Source organism: Protopterus annectens, chromosome 3.part1, assembly GCF_019279795.1.
Source record: "Protopterus annectens isolate FY-2018-M chromosome 3.part1, PAN1.0, whole genome shotgun sequence".
Lineage (NCBI taxonomy): Eukaryota > Metazoa > Chordata > Ceratodontiformes > Protopteridae > Protopterus > Protopterus annectens.
Window position 1 is genome coordinate 1490465912 of NC_056732.1, and position 20203 is coordinate 1490486114.

Genomic DNA, 20203 nt, shown 5'->3' on the forward strand with positions numbered 1-20203 from the left:
TTCCATAGTCGAAGCATCTCGTGGCATACCAGACTCTGAATGGGTCTCAACAGAGGCCTGCGAATCTGTAGAAGTGGGCATCAGGGGCTGCAAAGGCGCCTCACTGAGTACCGGTGGACTGGCGACTAGCTTAACGGAAGCATCGCTGGCAGTTTTTGACCTATGCAGTCTGTCTCTGACTTTATCTTTGCACTTTTTTGGAAGATCAGTAGTCGGATGGCTTACCGAAGCCATTTCGGAATACAGAGAATGAGAGTGAAAGAGTTTAGCTGCAAAAATAGCCTGATGATGAATGGCATTAAACAAGATTGAAAACCGACAGCGAGGGACGTCGTGGTCTGGGCCTAAACAGATGACACAGTAAGAATGAAAATCTCTGTGAGGTATTTGCTTTCCACAGGCAAGACATTTGTTAACTTTTTCTGACATCGGTTAGAGCAAAAAAAAGAATCCCCAATGGGGTACTTAGCTTTAGAAGACTTCAGGTTTGAAACTTGAAAAACGAAAGTTTCAGGTAGCGGCCAACCGGCACTTGTGAACTGCTTCTGCTTCGGGCTCCTTCTTGGCAAGAAAGGCTGATGTAATGGCATCAGCTGCCTGTTTTATACTCCTGAAGATCTGACGTCATGGAAGAAGCGACAGTATCCGACGCAGAAATCCCAAGACTCTGGTATTCGGGCCGACTGAGGGCTACCTGCAGGCAGATGACCCAAGTGTGATGGCCGCAACAGTGAAACACGAAGAACATCAGCATTTATACAGCACATTAAATTAAAAAAAATGACGGTTTGATTCAATAAGATGTGAGATGTCAGTTAAATGAACAGGCACATTAAATTTCTTAAGCCTCTTTTTCTTCAAATATCTTCTTTCAGGCTAAATTCTACTAATCCAAAATACACAGTGGACTGAGATGGGGGTAATTCTGTCCTTATGTGAGCAAATAAACCCCAAAAAAGCAGAAACAGACTCCAAATTAGACAAATGGTTACAGAATTAAAGGGTGTGTGTCCTGCTGGAACCTCTTCCCCTTCACAGCTGTACAGAGATTCCTGCAGTGCTTACCATAGCTCCCTAATAAACTGTCTTTCGGCTTTTCCTGGTTAGGGGTCGCCACAGTGGAACTCCGGTCCGCTAATGATTAGCAGTGGATTTTTACAGTGCTGAGGTGCCAGCCTGACGCCCAACCTTCAAAGAAGGCACACCCATTCACGCACCTACCTGCATGTCTTTAAACGTCACTCGACCGTGGGGAGGACATGCAGACTCCACACAGAAGGCGCTCCCAGCCGAGAAATGGACCAAACTGAAAACATCCTTAAGCTATAACAGAAGAATATTAATGATACAGTGTTTACATGTGAAATGTACAATATCCTCTTCATAGTACTGCAAGTACTGCCAACAAATAGTATTCTGCCCCAACTTTCACTCCTCCAAAAATGACCTTCCCTCCATCGAGGCTGCCAAATGATCTTACTGACTGGAGGATAGTTAGCAATTTAAATGTTTCTTAGACATCACATGTTATTCAAGTCGAAAGAACACTTTGTCCATTATAAATTCATGATGCCTACTATGAGAGTAGAAGGTAATCTTATCACTTACTTCACACATGTTGTGTTGAGCAACATCTTTAGCAAAATTAATTTAAAATGGGTGGCGAAAGCCATACACACTCTGGCTAGGCTTATAAATGCCCTAGGGCAGATAGCCTAGTATGAACCTATGAACCTATGAATAATGCAGTTGCTGCAGTTACTGTGAGATGAAGTGTGGAGTTAATCCCAACTGAAACCCAGCTGACTGAAGGAGCAGATGTTGTTCACTAACGCACTGAGTTCACAGTGCTGTACAACTGCAGGGTAGTTCTCTGCCTCCTGATCCTTTTTCTAGTGTTAAGCAACAAGCTCCATCTTCTATTCTGGTCCCTCTAAATGCTTAGCTGTTGACTCACACTTCAAAGTTTAATTAAAAACAAAAAAATTGAACAAGCCTCAGTTTCTCTAGATACTCAGTGCCAGAATTTAAAGAAAGACAGCAGAAGGACTGAAAGACTGAACCATTGTTTCTGAGTAGGATTAGTGATATATTTTTCACAGATGGCTTTTGATGTTAGTTTCTTTGTATAAATTTGCAAGCCCAAACCTAGCCAACAGGACAGCAGAAATTGCAGCATCACCAGTCAAATAGGAACAGTGCAGCACATCATATGCTCCCTCCCTATTAAAACAGTCTGCTAAATCTAAGTAATTTCAGAGCTATGATCCAACCAGTAGAACGTGTTCATCCAAAACCTAACATAATGGGTCTCTTCAAAGGAGTCTAGGCCTGTTCCAGGAGCTATGTGGAAATCTCTTGGTCCCTCAGTGGTGCAGTTTCCAGGGACCTAACAAACTGAAAGTATGGCTAACTGACCATGCTTAGCACCCACTAGTCCCCAATAATAGTTCACCACACTGTGGAAAAACTGGAGAATGAACTTCCCATGGCCCATTCTGAAGACTATTCAGGAATACTGCAGTAACACCAACAATCTCTGCCCCTGGAGCACTTTGTGGGTGGAGTCAGGAATGACCATACTGCATTATGTCTGAAATATTCTCTTCAATATTCACTTGCACTTTTTCTTTGAATTTTAAATTTGTGTATCGAAACTGTTTTGCAATTTTGTCCAAGTTCTCATTGTTTTATTATTTATCATGTATTCATTCATGTTTATTTTGTACATTTATTGATTTTGTACCCTTGATTATTTAAGACACAGGTTAAAAGAACTGAACAAGAATTCTAACTAAACAGGGGGCTTTCATCCTTGGAGAAATGGGTAGGAAAAGAGAATACCAATCAATGCCTATTTCCTCATTTGTGACACTGTATTGGAAAGACTCCACAAGAATGTCACCCTGGAAGGGGGAATCCAGAATGGCCTGCCTAACTAAGTTCTTTCATAAAGGAAGACAGACTGGTAATATCATCCAGCACAGACAAGATCCTATGCCTGCTGCCCTGGCCAGCACACTCAGACTTATGATAAGATATATATATATATATATATATATATATATATATATATATATATAAAGCCCACTGAAGAGGCTGCAGTAATGGTCTTTTCTAAAGATTCAATGATCCTAGAATTAGACAGTTCTTTCAGCTTATCTATATTCTGGTCCACAAAAGAGGAAAGGAGATGAGACAGAACAGATGTCTAATACCCAAAGTGGAACAGAAGAAAACTTCTTGTCCATCCCATACAAAGCTTTGGACAACTAATATGGCAGCAGAAATGATGATGAACCAAAAGTTATCACAAAAGAACCTGTATTGGACTGTCTAGTTAGGCTACATTTTCATTCTGAAGGGTCTCATATGCATAAAGAAAGTACAGTTGTGTACCTACCATAAATGTAGATGTTCGAGTATATTCACTGTTGCAGTCATTACACTTGGGTTATCCTGCTGGCAGGCTACCCGCAGTCGGCCTGAATTCCAAAGTCCTGGTCTGGCGTCGGTTGCTGTCGCCTCTTCCCCGACGTCAGTGCGCCAGGGGTATAAAAGATGCAGCCGACGCCATTTTCTTCAGTTTTTCTTGCCCCAGATGTCAGGTGCCCCCAAAAGGGTAGGCTGTAAAAATTATGATCATAAAAAAGCATGCACATAACCTTCATCTACAAGCAAATACACCACGTAGGTTGTATAGAATAGATAGGCACAGATAAGTCCCAGCAAAGAAAAAGGGGGATGGTGGGAGGGTAACCTGGACTGCAACAGTGAACATACTCGAACATCTACATTTATGGTAGGTACACAACTGTACTATGTTCATCGTGTTTCACTGTTGCAGTCATTACACTTGGGTTGAATCCCAAAGCTGAGATTGGGCGGCTGGGCCTAAACAGAGTTTGGAGTGGCTATGAGGCCCTGCAGAACTGCAGTGGCAAAGCCTGCTCTGGATTTAGAGTAGAGAGGTAAATGGTAGTGCTTTGTAAAAGTCCATGTTGCAGCCTACAAAATATCCTTGGTTGGTACTCCTCTGAGGAAGGCTGCTGAAGTGGCTGCTGCTCTGGTAGAATATGGCCTAATGCCCTTGGGCACTGATTTGCCATGTTGTGAATAGCAGAAACGAATGCAGTGGCCTATCCATTTTGAAACAGTCTGCTTTGAAATGACTTTTCCTTGGGAACCTGCAGCATATGCCACTAAGAGTTGCTCAGTCTTTCTGAAGGCTTTAGTCTTGTCTAAGTAAAAGCGTAGCTGTCTGTGTATGTCCAAAGTATGCAGAAGTCTCTCCCCCTTATTCTGTGGGTTTGGATAAAAGGTAGGCAAATGTATGGTTTGGTTAAGCGCCACGCTGGACACTACCTTAGGCATAAATGTCGGGTTTGTCCTTAGAGAAACCCTGTCTTGATGGAAAATAATAAAAGGTTCCACAGCCATTAGTGCCTGTAACTCTGAGACTCTTCTTGCTGAAGTTATTGCTAGGAGAAGAGTGGTTTTCCATGACAAGTATTTTATCTCTGCTGTATTGGCAGGCTCAAAAGGAGGCAGTGTGAGTTTTTCCAAGACAAAATTGAGGTCCCATGTAGGTATTGGAGCTCTCATCGGAGGTCTTATGTTTTTGGCCCCTCTGAGAAACTGTCTTAGCAGTGGATGAGAAAAAATAGGTGGGTCCGTATTATAATGAGCTGAAATGGCAGAGGCATGGATCTTAATTGATGAGAAGGATAGGTCTTTGTCCAGCATCTCAGTTAGGTATTGCAAAATCTGAGGAATATTTGGTTCAAGTGAGTCAATTCCCTGCACTTGGTTCCAAGCACAGAATCTCTTCCATTTTTCTGCATAAGATTTTCTGCTGCTGGGCCTCCTGGCCTCCAAAATAACATCCATAACTGCTTTAGAGAGAAGTGTGTTCTGAATGATTACATTATCCGCCATGCAGCCAGATTTAGGGTTCTGAGTTGGCTGTGCAGGATCTGATTGTTCTGTTGGGTCAGCAAATGAGGTATTAGAGGCAATGTCCAGGCTGGGCCTTGAGACAAGCTCTTTAGGATTGGGTACCAGTGCTGGCGTGGCCAGTCTGGAGCAATCAGTATCATTTTTGGCTTCTCTTGTCTGACCTTTAGGAGTACCTTGGAGAGGAGGGAAGGCATATACTGTAAGGGTTTTCCACCTGAATGAAAGGGCATCCACTTTCCATGCTTGCTTGTGATAAGTCTAAGTGCAGAATCTCTGTAGCTGGCAGTTGTGAGGGGAAGCGAATAGATCTATGTCTGGGCATCCCCATTTCCCTGTTATCATGTTGAAGATTTGTGGATCCAGTTTCCACTCGTGAGGATCCATGAGGTTTCTGCTTAGTTCGTCTGCCAAAGTATTTGTCATTCCTGGCAGGAATTGTGCTTGCAGATGTACTTGATAAGTCAATGCTGTGTTCCACAAAGTCATGGTTTGCCTGCAGAGGGGGTAGGAATGTGTGCCCCCTTGCTTGTTTATGTACCACATGACTGTAGTATTGTTCGTCTTTATCATTAGTTGTCCTGGATGAAGTAGGTCCTTGAAGGCTGTCAGGGCATTTTGTACAGCTAGCATCTCTTTTTGATTGATATGAAGATGCATTTGGTTTGTGGGCCATGTGCCCTGAATACATTTTCCTGCCATGTGCGCCCCCCAGGCATAATCTGATGCATCTGTTGTTAGTGTCTGCCTGGCAGTGGGTAAGGTGAATGGCTGTCCCTTGTTGTGGTGACAGGCCTCTGCCCACCATTGAAATTCCTGTTGCAGGCAGGGAATGAGAGTAATTACTGTTTCCAGGCTGTGGCAATGTTGAGTCCAAACACTTTTTAGATCCCATTGTAGTTTCCTCATATGCAGTCTTGCATATGGAATTAGTAGAATGCAGGATGCCATGTAGCCCAGAGCCTGCAGAATTTTTCTTGCAGATAACTGGGTCTTTGTTGCCATGTGTTTGAAGTAAGAAGTCAGATGCCTTTGTTTGTCTGGCGTGAGATAATCCATCTGGGCAGTTGTATTTAAGCTTGCACCCAGGAATATTATCTCTTGAGAGGGTACTAGTTTTGTTTCTTTTCGTTTACTGTGTACCCTAGGCAAATTAGTAATCTTTTTACAAATGTCAGATGCTGTAGTAGAATATCTTTGTCCTTTGCTTGAATAAGGCAGTCGTCCAAGTAGGGGTATATTTGAATTCCTCTTTGTCTGCAAAATGCAATTACTGGTGCCAGGTATTTTGTGAAGACCCTGGGCGCAGTAGATAAGCCAAAGGGCGGTGCTGAGAATTGGTAGTGCAGAGAGCCAGCTATGAATCTGAGGTATCTTCTGCAAGAATGTCTGATTGGGACATGCAGGTATGCCTCTTTGAGGTCCAAAGTTACTCTTTGAGGTCAAAAGTTACAAGCCAAGCCTTCTTGTCCAGCACGGGCAGAAGCTGCTGTAGAGTCAACATTTTGAATTTTGGGACGTCCAGAAAAGTATTTAGAATAGACAGGTCCAGAATTGGTCTCCAGGCTTTGTCCTTTCTTGGTACTAAGAAAAGTCTTGAGTAAAATCCTTGTCCCTGCTCTTGTTGTGGCACTGGCTGAATAGCCCCCATGTCCATGAGAGATGAAACTTGTTATTGTGCCTCTTGCCATTGATTGCGTGGCAGTTCTGGCATACCTTTTGCCTTTGGAAGGATGTGAAAGTGGAACCTGTAGCCCTGAGAGACTATATTTAAGACCCATTTGTCCTGGGTGATCTTGTGCCAGTTTTGTGAAAAAAGTGCTAGCTTTCCCCCTAAGGGTGCTGCCAAAAAATAAGTGCTTGGCATTGGCAGAGGGAAGTCATTGGGACTGTTTTCTATAAGGTTGCGATTTGTCTTCTCCACTTTTGGAGGTAGAAGCACCCCATTGTTTGGGCCTGTATGAGCCCTGGGTCTGTTGCCTGCCTCTAGGGCATCTGAATCTGCCTCTTTGTGGTCTGTCTGACACTGGAAAGGACCAATTCTTAGAGGGCCAGTTCCTGCTAAATCTGGGTGGCTGTACCTGTAAGAAATCCTTTACTGTCTGCATAGACTTTGCCTTATCCTCTATTTTCTTTAACACCTCCTCTGCCTTAACACCAAACAAAGTATCATGCTGTAATGGAGCATCCAATAATTTTGCTTTAACATGATCAGGCAGATTCTGTTCCTTTAACCAAGCATGCCTTCCAATAACAGAACCTGTAAGAGCGGCCCTGCACGAGGCCTCCAGTGAATCATAGCCACATTGCATAGTATGTTTTCCCACTTGTTCAGCTGCATGCAATAAATCCTGCAAATCTTTGTTCTCAGAACATTCAGAATTTGTCAACATTTTTTGTTTTAACAAAGACATTAAGTATTGCTGATATTTGAGCATATGAAACTGACAATTAAAGCCCTTACAGCCAAGGCAGCAGAAGTGTAAACTTTTTTCCCCCATCTGTCCAAAGCCCTAGAATCTCTGGCTGAGGGGACAGGGTTTTTGGCAGAAGCAGCCTTGACCCCTTTGGGACCCTGTGAGATAGTTTCTGGGTCAGCAGCAGGGTTTTTGTAAAGAAATTTATGGGAGTCTGAGACCCTGTAGTATCTGTCCGGCTTAACAGGGGCAGGAGGTAAAGAGTCTGGAGACAGGCCGGACTCTGAAAAAACATCATCTACTATGTCTAGAACAGGGGGAATTGCAAGAGGTCTGTGCTGAGAAAGTAAAAGAAAGTCTCTAAGTCTTTTCTTAGAATCAGAATAATCCTGGCTCTCCCAATGGAAATGCTCCCTCATGGTATGCAGGGTTTTGCCAAAAGAATAGTCCACAGGAGGAGAAGCTGAAGGAATAGAATCCTCAGCATCAGAATCCTCATAGGGAGGAACAGAATATCCCTGATCCGAAGAGGACTCAGAGGAAATAGAAACCTGATCAGAGGAATCATATTCAGTGTCTTGCCTAGGCCTCTTATCAGGAGGGGGATGGGAACCCTTGATCAAAGTAATTAGGTCTTTGGCCATTTTGAGCATCTGTTTCTTAGGCATAGAAGCCTGTCCTGGAGAATGCTGTATTGGTTTCCTTGTCTTTAAAACTGTTTTAGACTTTGTCTTGAATGCTGAAGTAGGCTTTATATAAAGTTGTGTAGGTCTGAAGACACCCTCAGAAGCCGATGCCTGCTCAGCAGCTCCGGACCCATCTGAGGGATTAATTTCCAAAGGGCTAATACCTTGAGTATCCAGAGGCCTAGCTGTCTCCACGTGGGAGTCGGAGGTGGCCTGTGGCTCTGAGGTAGTGGGAGTCAGGGGCTGCGAAAGCGCCTCACTGAGCACCAGCGAACCGGCGATTGGCCTAGAAGAGGCTTTGTCGTCGGTTTTGGACCTCGGATGCTTGTCCTTGTCTTTATCCTTGCGTTTTTTATGAATTCCGGTCGTCGGTTGTTCTGACGGCATTATGTAGTTAAACCTTCTGCCAAAATAATGAAAAGCAAAATCGTACCGACTCTTAATAGTGCGTTGGTTAAATCTAACACAAAATCGACAACTAGCAACGTCATGGTCAGGGCCTAGGCAAGGAATACAATAAGAGTGGAAATCCTTATGAGGTATTTGCTTTCCACAAGAAATACAACTGTTAACTGACATCAGTCTGGAGCAAGAAAAAAGTTTCCCCAATGGGGTACTTAGCTTTATTGAAGACTTTGGATCTGAAATTCGATTTCGAAAATCTCAGGAGTCGGCCGACCGGCACTTGCGAACTGCTTTTGCTTTGGGCACCGCGCGGCAAGAAAGACTGAAGAAAATGGCGTCAGCTGCATCTTTTATACCCCTAGTGCACTGACGTCAGGGAAGAGGCGACAGCAGCCGACGCTGGACCAGGACTTTGGAATTCAGGCCGACTGCGGGTAGCCTGCCAGCAGGACAACCCAAGTGTAATGACTGCAGCAGTGAAACACGATGAACATCTAGACATGGATGGTTTCAGATTAAATAAATGTCTGCCTTCAGCACAGGTTTTAGGGGAAGAATGACCTCTGGTCCTCATCCAACTTCCCCAGATACTGGTTCAGCCACTGGTGGAAGAAGCAGAGGGGCAACAGACAAGACCATAATGAAATTTCTAAGTCTTAGTTACTCTCTTGGAGGTTTCATCAAGAGAAGAGCTATATGAAGGGAATACCTCATCATTTTGTCTAGCACAGAAACAAAGACCACCATATCCTCAGAACCTCCTTTCTGAGGGTAGCCTAAGGGATAGGGAGACAGTCTCCGGTTCCTAGCTCCAGCACTGAGATACCTGAACTCATCTGGTGTGAGGCAATATGCAAATGACAGCTGCACTCTAATTGCCTAGCAATGGGCACTGGTGCCTAGTATGGCATACTCTAGAGCCAGTGTCTGATCATGAGATGCCAGTAAAGACCCCTACACAGGCATAAGATCATGCTCCCTAAGGCTGCACTCCCACACTAGGAAATACTCCATCACACATCAAACAACAGCATATTCAAATCTAACATGTAGATCATCTCATCTGGCCCACCTAGTACTGGAGGGCCCACAAAAATCTCCTCAACAACTGCCAATAAGCCCTCCTTTACTTAAAGAAATGACTGCAGTAGACTCCTGAAGGCGTAGCTTGCTCACTGAGCTTTCACAGGGGAAATAAAGGGATCACACTATATTAGGTACCAAAGGAATGGATAAGCTCATGACATCTTAACACTAGACATTCACTGATGAGATTGTAAGGGTATCTTTCTAGCACAACTAGAGTATAGATTCCCCTTGTTTGATTCTGCAAAAAAATAACTACCCTTTAAACCCTCTCAAACAAAATCTGCTACTTCATACCAAACTCCCCTTGGAATGAAGATCAGTGCCTCACTCTTTCTAAGGCTAAGTGGCTGGCAATGCAAGCCAAGGCCGACCTTTTTCTTGGCTCCCTTTTTGCAGAACACTTCATCAAGATTCCCCTCTTGCCTCAAAGCTGTTTGCTGCACCTATGGCCTATAACCTCAGAAGGCAAGACAGAAATGGCCCATATAAACACTTTCTTTCTGGCTACATTCTGCTAGCCATAGCTTCTCAGTCCTTGACACAAAAGTATTGCAGTCACGTTCCCATGACCTAGCCAAACTCATAAACTGCTTGGTTTTCAGACCAAAGTTTAAGCACTTTCTAAAAAAGCAATGTGAATACAACTGTCTGAATAAAGGGCATGCACCTCCTTCAGAGCACGTCCTTAAGAAGAGACCCCCTCTCACCTCCTTCTACTTGCATACCTGTTCTCAGATTTCTGCTGACTTACCTGATAGATAACATCTAACTGTTTTAATACAATTCCACAGAATCTGATCCCTCACATACTCACCTGGGGGCTTATTAATTTGCAGATGATATCTTACCGATTTACAACTGCATTATCTACACACAGGCTTAGTCTCTAACTCCCTCTTCTCCTTCACCCCTTAATACCTCCCCTTTTTTTCCCTTTTCTTGTTTTGTCTTATGTAAACATGTACACATATTCTCCTTTTTAAACGTTTCACTTCAACAAATGTATTAACCTTCACATAAAAGCACAGTTTCCTGTATTTATGTATTACATATGTTTGCCACTATGTATATGCACTCATACATATTTTATATGTTACGACAATCGTACAATCTTCTGCTATTTGTGTAACCTGGGCTGAGCCTGCAAGTGGTCATTTGCGATCAGTGCTCTACCAAAGGAAATAAATAAACAAGATCGTATCCCTTCAGTCACATTCCCTTTACTTCCCTTTTTTTCTTTTATCATTCTTATAACTGTAAATAGCATTTGCTGATCTCCACGGTTATACTGGGAAAAGGAAAAATAATGGAAAAAGTGAAAAGGCCTCTTCAATGTATATATTGCTTTACTTTCTACATCATGTATCTCTTCTCTACCAGTGCTATTTGACAATTGTACTTTATTGTTACTCAATTTCTTTTGTGATATATACTTCCTTCTCCTAGACTGGGCCTAAAACTGGTAAGCTGTGATCAGGGTTTTACACCAACCTGTGATCAGAGTTTTATATAAATACCATGGGACATACTCCCATAGGATGGTTACTAGGGATGCACATGCTCCCAATCTTCTTCTCTCTCTCTCTTCATCAGCCAACAACAAACTTGAGCTTGATCTGTTGTTTACAAAGGAACAATAGGTGTCAAGTGAGGATCCAGAAGCAGTCTCAGAGATGGACTTTGGGAGGAGAGGCTTTGGCCACTGCCTAGCTTCCTGATCCCTGGGCACAATGGTGGCCACTACCTTCATACTTGCCATCTTCTGCTTGGTGATGCAGAACTCAAACTTTACTTACCTCCTCCCGAAGATGGCTGAACTAAAGTGCTCACAAATTTGACAGTTCTTCCACTATACACATTTTGCAGGCAGTACACATTGTGTCATTGTGGGATTTAGCTGACCTTTTGATGATGTAAGCAGAATTACAATTATTTTGCAATTTACACACTAAACAAAAGGTTTTCCCTAGAAAGTACTCTAAGATGAAGTGAGCATATGGTGGAAAGATTTGGTGAGTAAAGGTCATAGTGGTCTCTCCTTAGAGTGACATATGATATCAGCATGTCAGAGTATTATAACTAGACATTTTTCAGAACTGTGTCAAGCACAATTTGAAAATTCTAAAAGTTATTCACTGCAAAGGCCTTTTAACTTATATTTATGTTTTCCACCCACCTGCATAAAGGGAAACATGTTTTTCATCCCTAAATATAACTCTTCAGTTGATAAACCCATTTTCATAAAATACGCTTCAGTGAAGTGATTTGATAAATTTCACTTTAGTGATGCATAAAACTTCTAAAAATATATATACACTGGTACCTTTATGGATGGCTTATTAAATCCCAGCATGCCTGAACAACTTGTTCCTTCATCATGTTCAGATATACTGCATTTTTGTGTTGTTAGAATTTTTTCTCTCACAATGCACAGAACTTCATTACCATGTTCTCGTGTCTGTTGCACTAGTGGATGGTTAACATTTATTTTCCTGAAAGTAATAAAAGACAGAGTTACAATAAAGCACATTAAAGTAAGTGTTCAGTGTATTACCATTTTCTAAGACATTTTTTGCCACTTTTTATTGCAGTCTTGCTCTATCATGGTTATTTGGAATACAGTAAGTGAATACAAACATTATTTGTGAATTTCTAAAGGCATCACAAATGACATACATAAGAAATATATAACTACCCATTGTATTGGATGTTCTTTGACAGTGATCTTTGCAGTGTGTACAAAACCTGAGCAAGCCCAAATGCAAGACATAAATATACTGTATTTCCCCAAAAATAAGACTGTGTCTTATCCTTTTCCCCTGCGGAAATACACATTAGGGCTTATTATCAGGGGATGCCTTATTTACCCCCCCCCCATACAACAATCTACATTTATTCATGTACAAAAAACAACATTTATTCACGTACACAAATTGACATTTATTCATGTACATAAATTGACATTTATTTGGTACTTTTCTGTTATTGGGCAACAATTCTAGGTAACGCATTAATAGTTGTGTGAGAATTCTACATAAACAGTGCAACAAACATTTCAACTTCAGAATATCTACACCTTGGTTTTCATAGTGCAATACTTCATACTTAACAGAAAGTGCAGAAAAATCTCAATACATGTGTATTGGAGGAGGGGAATAAAACAGGTGAATAACTGCCACTTTTTGGGTAGTGATGCTTTCTTTATTCTTTACCCAAACCGTAAGAGAAGAATGATGGAAAGTCATAAAAATGAAGTCTGGGAACTAGTGGCCTTACTTTGTAATTACCACTTGATAATGAAATGTTACCTTAATACAATAAAGTCAAAAAACTGACAAGAGCTTCCTGGCAGTTGAAAGCAGAAGCAATCCATTCTGTTGCCCCAATAACGGAAAAGTTATTCAAATACAGTCATGTCATCTTCTTCTAGAACATTCTCATAAGTCTCCAACCACCGAATTCCGGCCTGAATTTCTTGCGACTCCATTTCCTGTAGAACAATTGGCCCCAATCTGTCACGCCCAACAACAGTGCTCTCCTTAAATGAGCACTGCTTGTCTGCTTGTCCATGTAGCCTGCTCGGAGTGCATTGGCAACACAGCTGTCAGAGATTTTATCCCATGAATTCTTCACACAAGTCACGACCTCTTGCAGGCTAGGATTCACAAAGTTTCCACTCTGATTTCTCTCCATTCTATTTTCAATGTAGTTATTGAGTTCCATGCACAAATGGTCCTTGAATGGCTTGTTTATTGCAATATCAAGAGTTTGGAGATGGGCAGTCATTCATGCGGGAATCATTATTTGATCTATTCTTCTCTGTGCAATGAAGTTCTTCATGTCTTTAGCGTGGTGAGTGCTGGCTGAATGCCAGACTACCAGACCTCTTTCGCCACCTTGCAAAACAAGTGGCAGCATTATATCGACCCACTTCCTTATAACTGCTTGTGTGCTCCAGGCTTTTTCGGTTTCAAGAATGTAAATGCCTGAAACACGTTCAATCTTATCTTTCTTGCCCTTACTAATGATTAGAGGTGGGGTTTTCTTTCCATCTAGACAAACTGCCAAAATACAGGTAACACGTGCACTTTCGTAAACAGTGGAGGGAATGTAGACTGATGAGGAACCCCTCTGATCAATTGTTGTGTGAGATCCTTGGCCCATAAACACTGCAGTTTCACCCATAGCAATCATGTTATCGAGTTGGTATTTAGAAAAGTCGCTGCCATCAACAAAGGACTTGCATGCAAGTGCACGTTTAATAACTTCAGTATCTTCCAGCTTGAACAGTGTTGTCGACCTTAGAGACAATTCATATCGCTGAAGGAAGCCATCCAGCCAATGTTGTGATGCTTTGAATTCTTCTGGGGATATTTATAACTGTGGTGCCATTGCAAGGGCAAATGCTTGAACATCAGCCCTGTGCACAACCAAAGCCTTTGCTCTCCTATTAGCAATCCATTCACAGATGATGTCTTCCATCTCAGGAAATAATGGTTGCCGATCCACACTTGCACTTCTTAGCATTTCCCTTGTCCACCTGTTGACTGAGGATATCGTACTCTGCTCACCATTTTCGGACCATTCGGAGATCCAACTTCTTGTATTTGCCTAAAGCCATCAGATTCTTTCCCCGGGAGTCCTCCATGAGTCCTTTCTTGTACTTAATGGAATAGCTCTTTCTTTTTGCACTCATCTTGTCTGGGGGGTTTAATTGAAGACTTACGAGACAGGAGTGGCAACAAAAATGGTGACAGTTAAGAAGACACAACCACACCCGTTCGTTATCAAGTGCGCACATTTTACGTGCATTGTCTGTGCTTTAACCAATCAAAGTACACTTGCCAGTGTTTATGGGCCAAGGATCTCAAAAGTCAACTGTGAGTGAGGATTAGGGTTACAGTAAGAATCATGGAGGACTCCTGGGGAAAGAATCTTACGGCTTCCTGCAAAGAGAAGTTGGGTGTCCGAATGATCGAAAATGGCGAGCAGAGTACGATAACCACAGTACACAGGTGTCAATAATATTATTTTTTTATAATTCAACATGTCCGTCGTGTGTTGTTGATGATCTTAACAAGGGCTTATTTTTGGGGTAGGGCTTATATCATAACCACCCTGGAAAACCAGGCTAGGCCTTATTCTCTAGTTAGGTCTTATTTACGGAGAAATATGGTATAAGAATGTAAAAAGGGGCAGAACAACAGAATAGTAACAAGCATGTACTGCAGATGGCATTAGTAATCAGATGATGAAGCGCCAAGAGTCAGATTACAAGAATTAATATCCAAGCAGAGGCACATAAGAAAAATGTGAAATAATAACAGAGTGCAAATGTATGCAACGGGCACATTAAAACAGGCACTTGGAAATAGCTAAACCTCTTGTGGAGTGGCCTTTGACTGTACTGGCCAAGGGATGGTCAGTTGCTTGATGACAAAAGACAATGCAGTGTAATTGTAAATTGCACTGAATATAGAGGATTAATAATGTCCTGTATGTAGGTTTTCTTTTACAGAAAAATGCAGTCAGTAATCCATTGGGATAAAGTTTGCTTAGTTACAGTCACACCTTCCTTACTGCAATCAAAAGATCACTCTCTTAATCTGAAGCACTCTCTATAGTGAAATATGAGCTAGTGAGGCATATCAAGGGTATGAAAGCTCCCACCCTCCTGGAATCTGCCCAAAGAAAGAAAAGAGGAAGGTGAGTATAGTGGTACTTTCTTCAGGAAACCAGCAAGCCTTTTCTAAAATCAAGGTCAGTAGCTGTTACCCCCTATGGGCAGAGGTAATTGTCAATAAGCACTATATTCTCCAAGAGAAGAACTTCAAAACAACTGGTTTGAAAACAGGATGCGACATACTAATAGTCACAAAGTGCACATTCCAAATTGGGGACAGGCTCTTAATATGTAGGCAAAGGGTCAATATTCCCTTGGGCAGCTGCGTGACAGTCCTGTGGTAGGCAACTTTTAAGTCATTCTCACAAGACTGATTCACCACAATGGGGAAACATGCACTTTAACTGGGGGATTCACTCACTCAGTGGCTAAAGTAGTGTCTAGCATAGGTGGGAACTAAATGCAGACTTAGCAGACTCACCAGATGAGGCAAAAAAGAAATGCCTCCACCTAGGAGAACCTCTTTCACCTCTCAGCATACATTTGCCTAACAAAAGACATTCTGGAAGCCCTAGTTTCCTATATAACTTTGGTTTGAAGGTCTGTCAAGATTAAGGATTTATCAGAGCAGCGAGGTCTCAGGATGGAGCTGGTTGTAACCCCAACACGGCCAAACTGGAGGCTGAGCTCTCTCAACATAGGACTGGCATGACCAGACAGGAGGAGAAGGTAACCACACACACTATAGACCCAGTCTCACATAATACCATCATAACCTCAAATCATACACATAAACACACAAAGACATACTCGGAGGCTCTGATCAAAAATCTACCAAAACAGCAGAGGCCACCAAAGCAGACACCCAAACAACTACCACCTCAGAACACAACACCTGCAACACATAGACCACACAGTCAGAGTGTCAAGCAGTCACAGCCCTTAAGGCCAAACACAATGCCAGACACACTAGTCATTGGTGACTCCATAGTCAGACACACTGACGTCCCGCTCACCAGACTGAGTAAGGAGAAGGTCACGGTAAGCTGTCTGTCGGGTGCTAGAATCCGCCACATAACGCATGCACTCAGGTCTCTCAACAGCAGGTACAAGTATGACTCAATCATTGTCCACGCTGGTGTTAACGACCTGAGACGTACCTCCTTGGACTACATGAAAAGAGACATAGAGGAGCTCTCTGATTATGTAGCCCAAGCAGGTATGACCCTGACCTTGAGCAGTATCCTACCTTCACCAAGAATGATGCCACAATACAGAGATAAGATGATCAGCTTTAACAATTGGCTTAAACTCTGGTGTCATTCAAAGGGGATCCAATGTCTGTCTGCCTGGGATGACATGCTGGACAAGCCACGCTGCTTCGCAAGGGACGGCTTGCACTTGTCACCCTGGGATTCCGGATTTTGGCAAAGGCTCTTGCCACCCCATAGTGCCTTTTTTAGGCAAGGCTCAAATTCTAAACCTACCACCCTAGAACAAAACAAAGAAAAAAAACTAAGGGTAATGCTGCTCAATGCCAGAAGTCTCAACCTCAAGATGCACGCACTCGAGGCCCTTCTCAGTATGGAGAACATCGATGTCTGTGCTGTGACAGAAACCTGGTTCAAGGCTCCTGAGAGCACCCCAGCACTATCAGGTTTTACCTCATATCATGCGTTCCGGCCCCAAAACCTGGACAATACCAAGAAAGGAGGAGGGGTATCCATATTCATCAAGGACACCCACACCTCAAGATTGATGGCATCGCACAATGCATCGGAAACCATCCAGGTGCAATTAACCATAGGCAAGACTGCTCTGCAATTTGTAGCATGTTACAGGCCACCCTCGCAAACTCAGGAACCTCATATGGCCTTCCTGAAAACACTGGAGGATAAATGTATCTCGAACACCATCATACTAGGTGACTTCAACTACCCTAATATAGACTGGGAACACTACTCAAGCCCAAACACTCTAGCCCAAAAGTTCCTGGAATTCATAAACTCAAATGCCATGGAACAACTAGTCACCATCCCCACAAGAGGAGAAAACATACTTGATCTCATCATCACGAACATGGGAGCACAATGTTCAACGCCGGAAGTATACCCCTCACTTGTGAGATCTGATCACAAACTAATCTCGCTGGAGGTCCTCATCCCGCCCCCACCCGAAATGAAAAGACCACAGTAAAGAACTTCTCGAAAGCCGACTTCACACTTCTAAAGACTAGTGTGGTCTCCTTTAAGGCCCCTGAGCCGGTGGTTAACATTACTCAAACCGCTGAATCACTTACAAATGCCTTCTACCAGCACCTGCAGGGCTGCATGGATCAGGCAATCCCAAGCAAAACAAAGACTCTTTGTACCAAAGGCAAGCGTCCAGTCTGGTGGACCCCAGCCATAAACAAACTCTACAACAAAAGGAGAAAGCTACTACAAGATAGAGCAAAATCCTTAAAAGGTAAGACACCGCTGATCACTATAAGTAAAAAGCTAAGAGCTCTCATAAAATCATCCAAAGCTAATTTTGAGAAAAAAATAGCTAAGGACTCTAAAGACAACCATAAGGCATTCTTTAGCTATGTCAGAAACCTAGGAGGAAACTCCCAGATATGCTCAGAATTAGTTCAAAATGATGTGAAGATTAATGATCCTACAGACATTGCCAACATACTGGCTGAAAGGTTCAGTGCAAACTTCTCCCCTCCCCTAAAGGAGAGATATCTATACCAAATGATTGTAGCCCCCCAAACATCTCTAACGCCCAGGTGAGAATTGCTCTCTCCAAGGCAAAGAACACAGCATCCATGGGACCTGACGGTGTCCCCGGCTGTGTGCTCCATGAACTCAATGAGGAATTAAACCCACAGTTAGGACACCTGTTTAATCTTAGTCTCACCTCCGGATACGTACCCAGGGAGTGGCGCACAGCGACTGTGGTCCCACTCCACAAAGGCATTGCCTCCACCGACCCTGGAAATTACCGTCCCATTAGCTTGACAAGCCTTATCTGCAAAGCCATGGAGAGGATCATAATGCATCTCATAAATAAAGACATAGGGAACTTGCAGACTTTGGATCCAACCCAGTTTGGCTTTGTCAAAGGCAGATCATGCCTTCTAAACTTGGTTGACTTTTTCGAAAGTCACCAAGGCCATTGATGAGGGAAAGGCAGTCCATACAGCCTACCTAGACCTGGCGAAGGCTTTTGATACAATACCTCACTCTGGTATCATTGAAAAACTCATCAACTTAAATGTAAACCCATACATTACAAGATGGGTTGCAAACTGGCTGAGTGACAGAACCCACAGGGTCAGAGTTGCTGGCGCCATGTCAGACTCAAAGCCTGTCACAAGTGGTGTCCCACAGGGCTCAGTCCTGGGCCCACTCTTGTTTGGCATCTACTTTTCTGAAGTACAAGCAAACACAGGAGGGTTATGGCTGACAAAGTTTGCAGAAGACTGCAAACTGGGCGCCGTAGTTGAAAACACATCCGACACAGATATCCTTCAGAAGGGTCTCACAGAAACGGATAACTGGTGCCAGAGCCATGGCCTAAAGTTAAATGCCAAGAAATGCATAGTCATACCCTTCGGGAAAAATAAGGTCACCCCTAGCTACCATATAGGTGGCAATCCCCTGAACACAGAAGAAGTTATTAGGGACCTGGGAACCCAGGTTGACAGTAGCCTTTCATTCGACACTCATATTGCTAAAGTAGTTAGGAAGACCTTCTACATTGCCCACCTTATCATGAAGGGATTCACATCTAGATCAAGGGAAGTCATAGTCTCCTATACTCATCACTCATCAGACCAATGATCGAGTACAATGCCCCATTCGAATGTATCTGACCCGACACTTGCAGCAGCTGGAGAGGCCACAAAAGTTCCTCACCAAAAGGATAAAGGGTCTCAAAATCTGTCTTATGCTGCCCGACTGAAAGAACTCCAGTTATATTCAGTTGCTTACCGCTTGCTCAGAGGTGACCTATGCCTGACATACAAGGCCATGTCAAACCCAGATTTGATGAACATGCTTCATCTCAAAAATCTAGATCCCTCAGAGCCACAAGGGCGGGAGACTTAAACCTCGACACGGTTATTAATAGGACATGCTGGAGGGATAGATTCATCACCCAAAGACTCCCTATGCTGTGGAACAAAATCCCGGTTTATGTGAGGCAGAGCACCTCGCTGGCCTTGTTCAAGAGGAATCTTGACCAATGGATGGGAGATCGCAGATACACCCCAGGGGTTACCTCAGTGTCACTGCTCGACAGAGGCACAGCAAAATAATGGGCATAGTTTCTCCAAACTAAAGGGGTGGCGTAAGCCACAAAACTATGGGCTAGGCTTATAAATGCCCTCGGGCAGATAGCCTAGTATGAACCTATGAACCTATGAATCCCTCAAATTTTGTTGGAAGAGACTCTTACACTGTCAAAGACCTGCTTGAATAAAACCACACTATTCTTGGCTATAGAAGGGCTGTAAGGATGAATTTTGATTTATATTTGACTGTTAGATGCCACATCAGAAGGAAAGGAAGGACATGCAAAAGTCTTGATTGCCAGTGAATTCTGAATGCAACAGAGAGAAAGTACAGTTTTGTACCTACCATAAATGTAGATGTTCGAGTGCTAATACAGCTGCAGTCATAACAGATGGGTTCTCCTGCCGTCAGGCGGGTCCTCGGTCGGCCAAATTCCAAAGTCTAGGTCCGGCGTCGGTTGTCGTCGCTTCTTCCCTGACGTCAGTGCGACAGGGGTATAAAAGAACCAGCCGATGCCATTTTCTTCAGTTTTTCTTGCCCCAGATGTCAGGTGCCCCCAGAAGGAAGGCAATACATAAGTTTATGTAATAATGCAATGCAATATAATCAAAATACAGTAGTTGCAAGCAAATACACCATAAATGAATACCCCAATCAGGTTGTATGAGGAGGTGTTAGCCAAAAGGTCTGTCCCAAGAGGGGAAGGAGGGAGGGAAACCTCGACTGCAGCTGTATTAGCACTCG

The 20203-nt window shown here is 43.1% G+C and overlaps 1 protein-coding gene across 2 annotated transcripts in view; it reads right to left on the reverse strand.

Annotated features, from left to right (window-relative positions):
* The window catches only part of GSDME (gasdermin E), a 1102496-nt gene that overhangs the window by 517258 nt on the left and 565035 nt on the right, over nucleotides 1–20203 (reverse strand). For both annotated transcript variants that reach the window (XM_044067553.1, XM_044067554.1), the window contains one exon: nucleotides 11877–12045. In XM_044067553.1, coding sequence (XP_043923488.1) covers nucleotides 11877–12045 — 169 coding nt within the window. The remainder of the gene's footprint in view (nucleotides 1–11876; nucleotides 12046–20203) is intronic.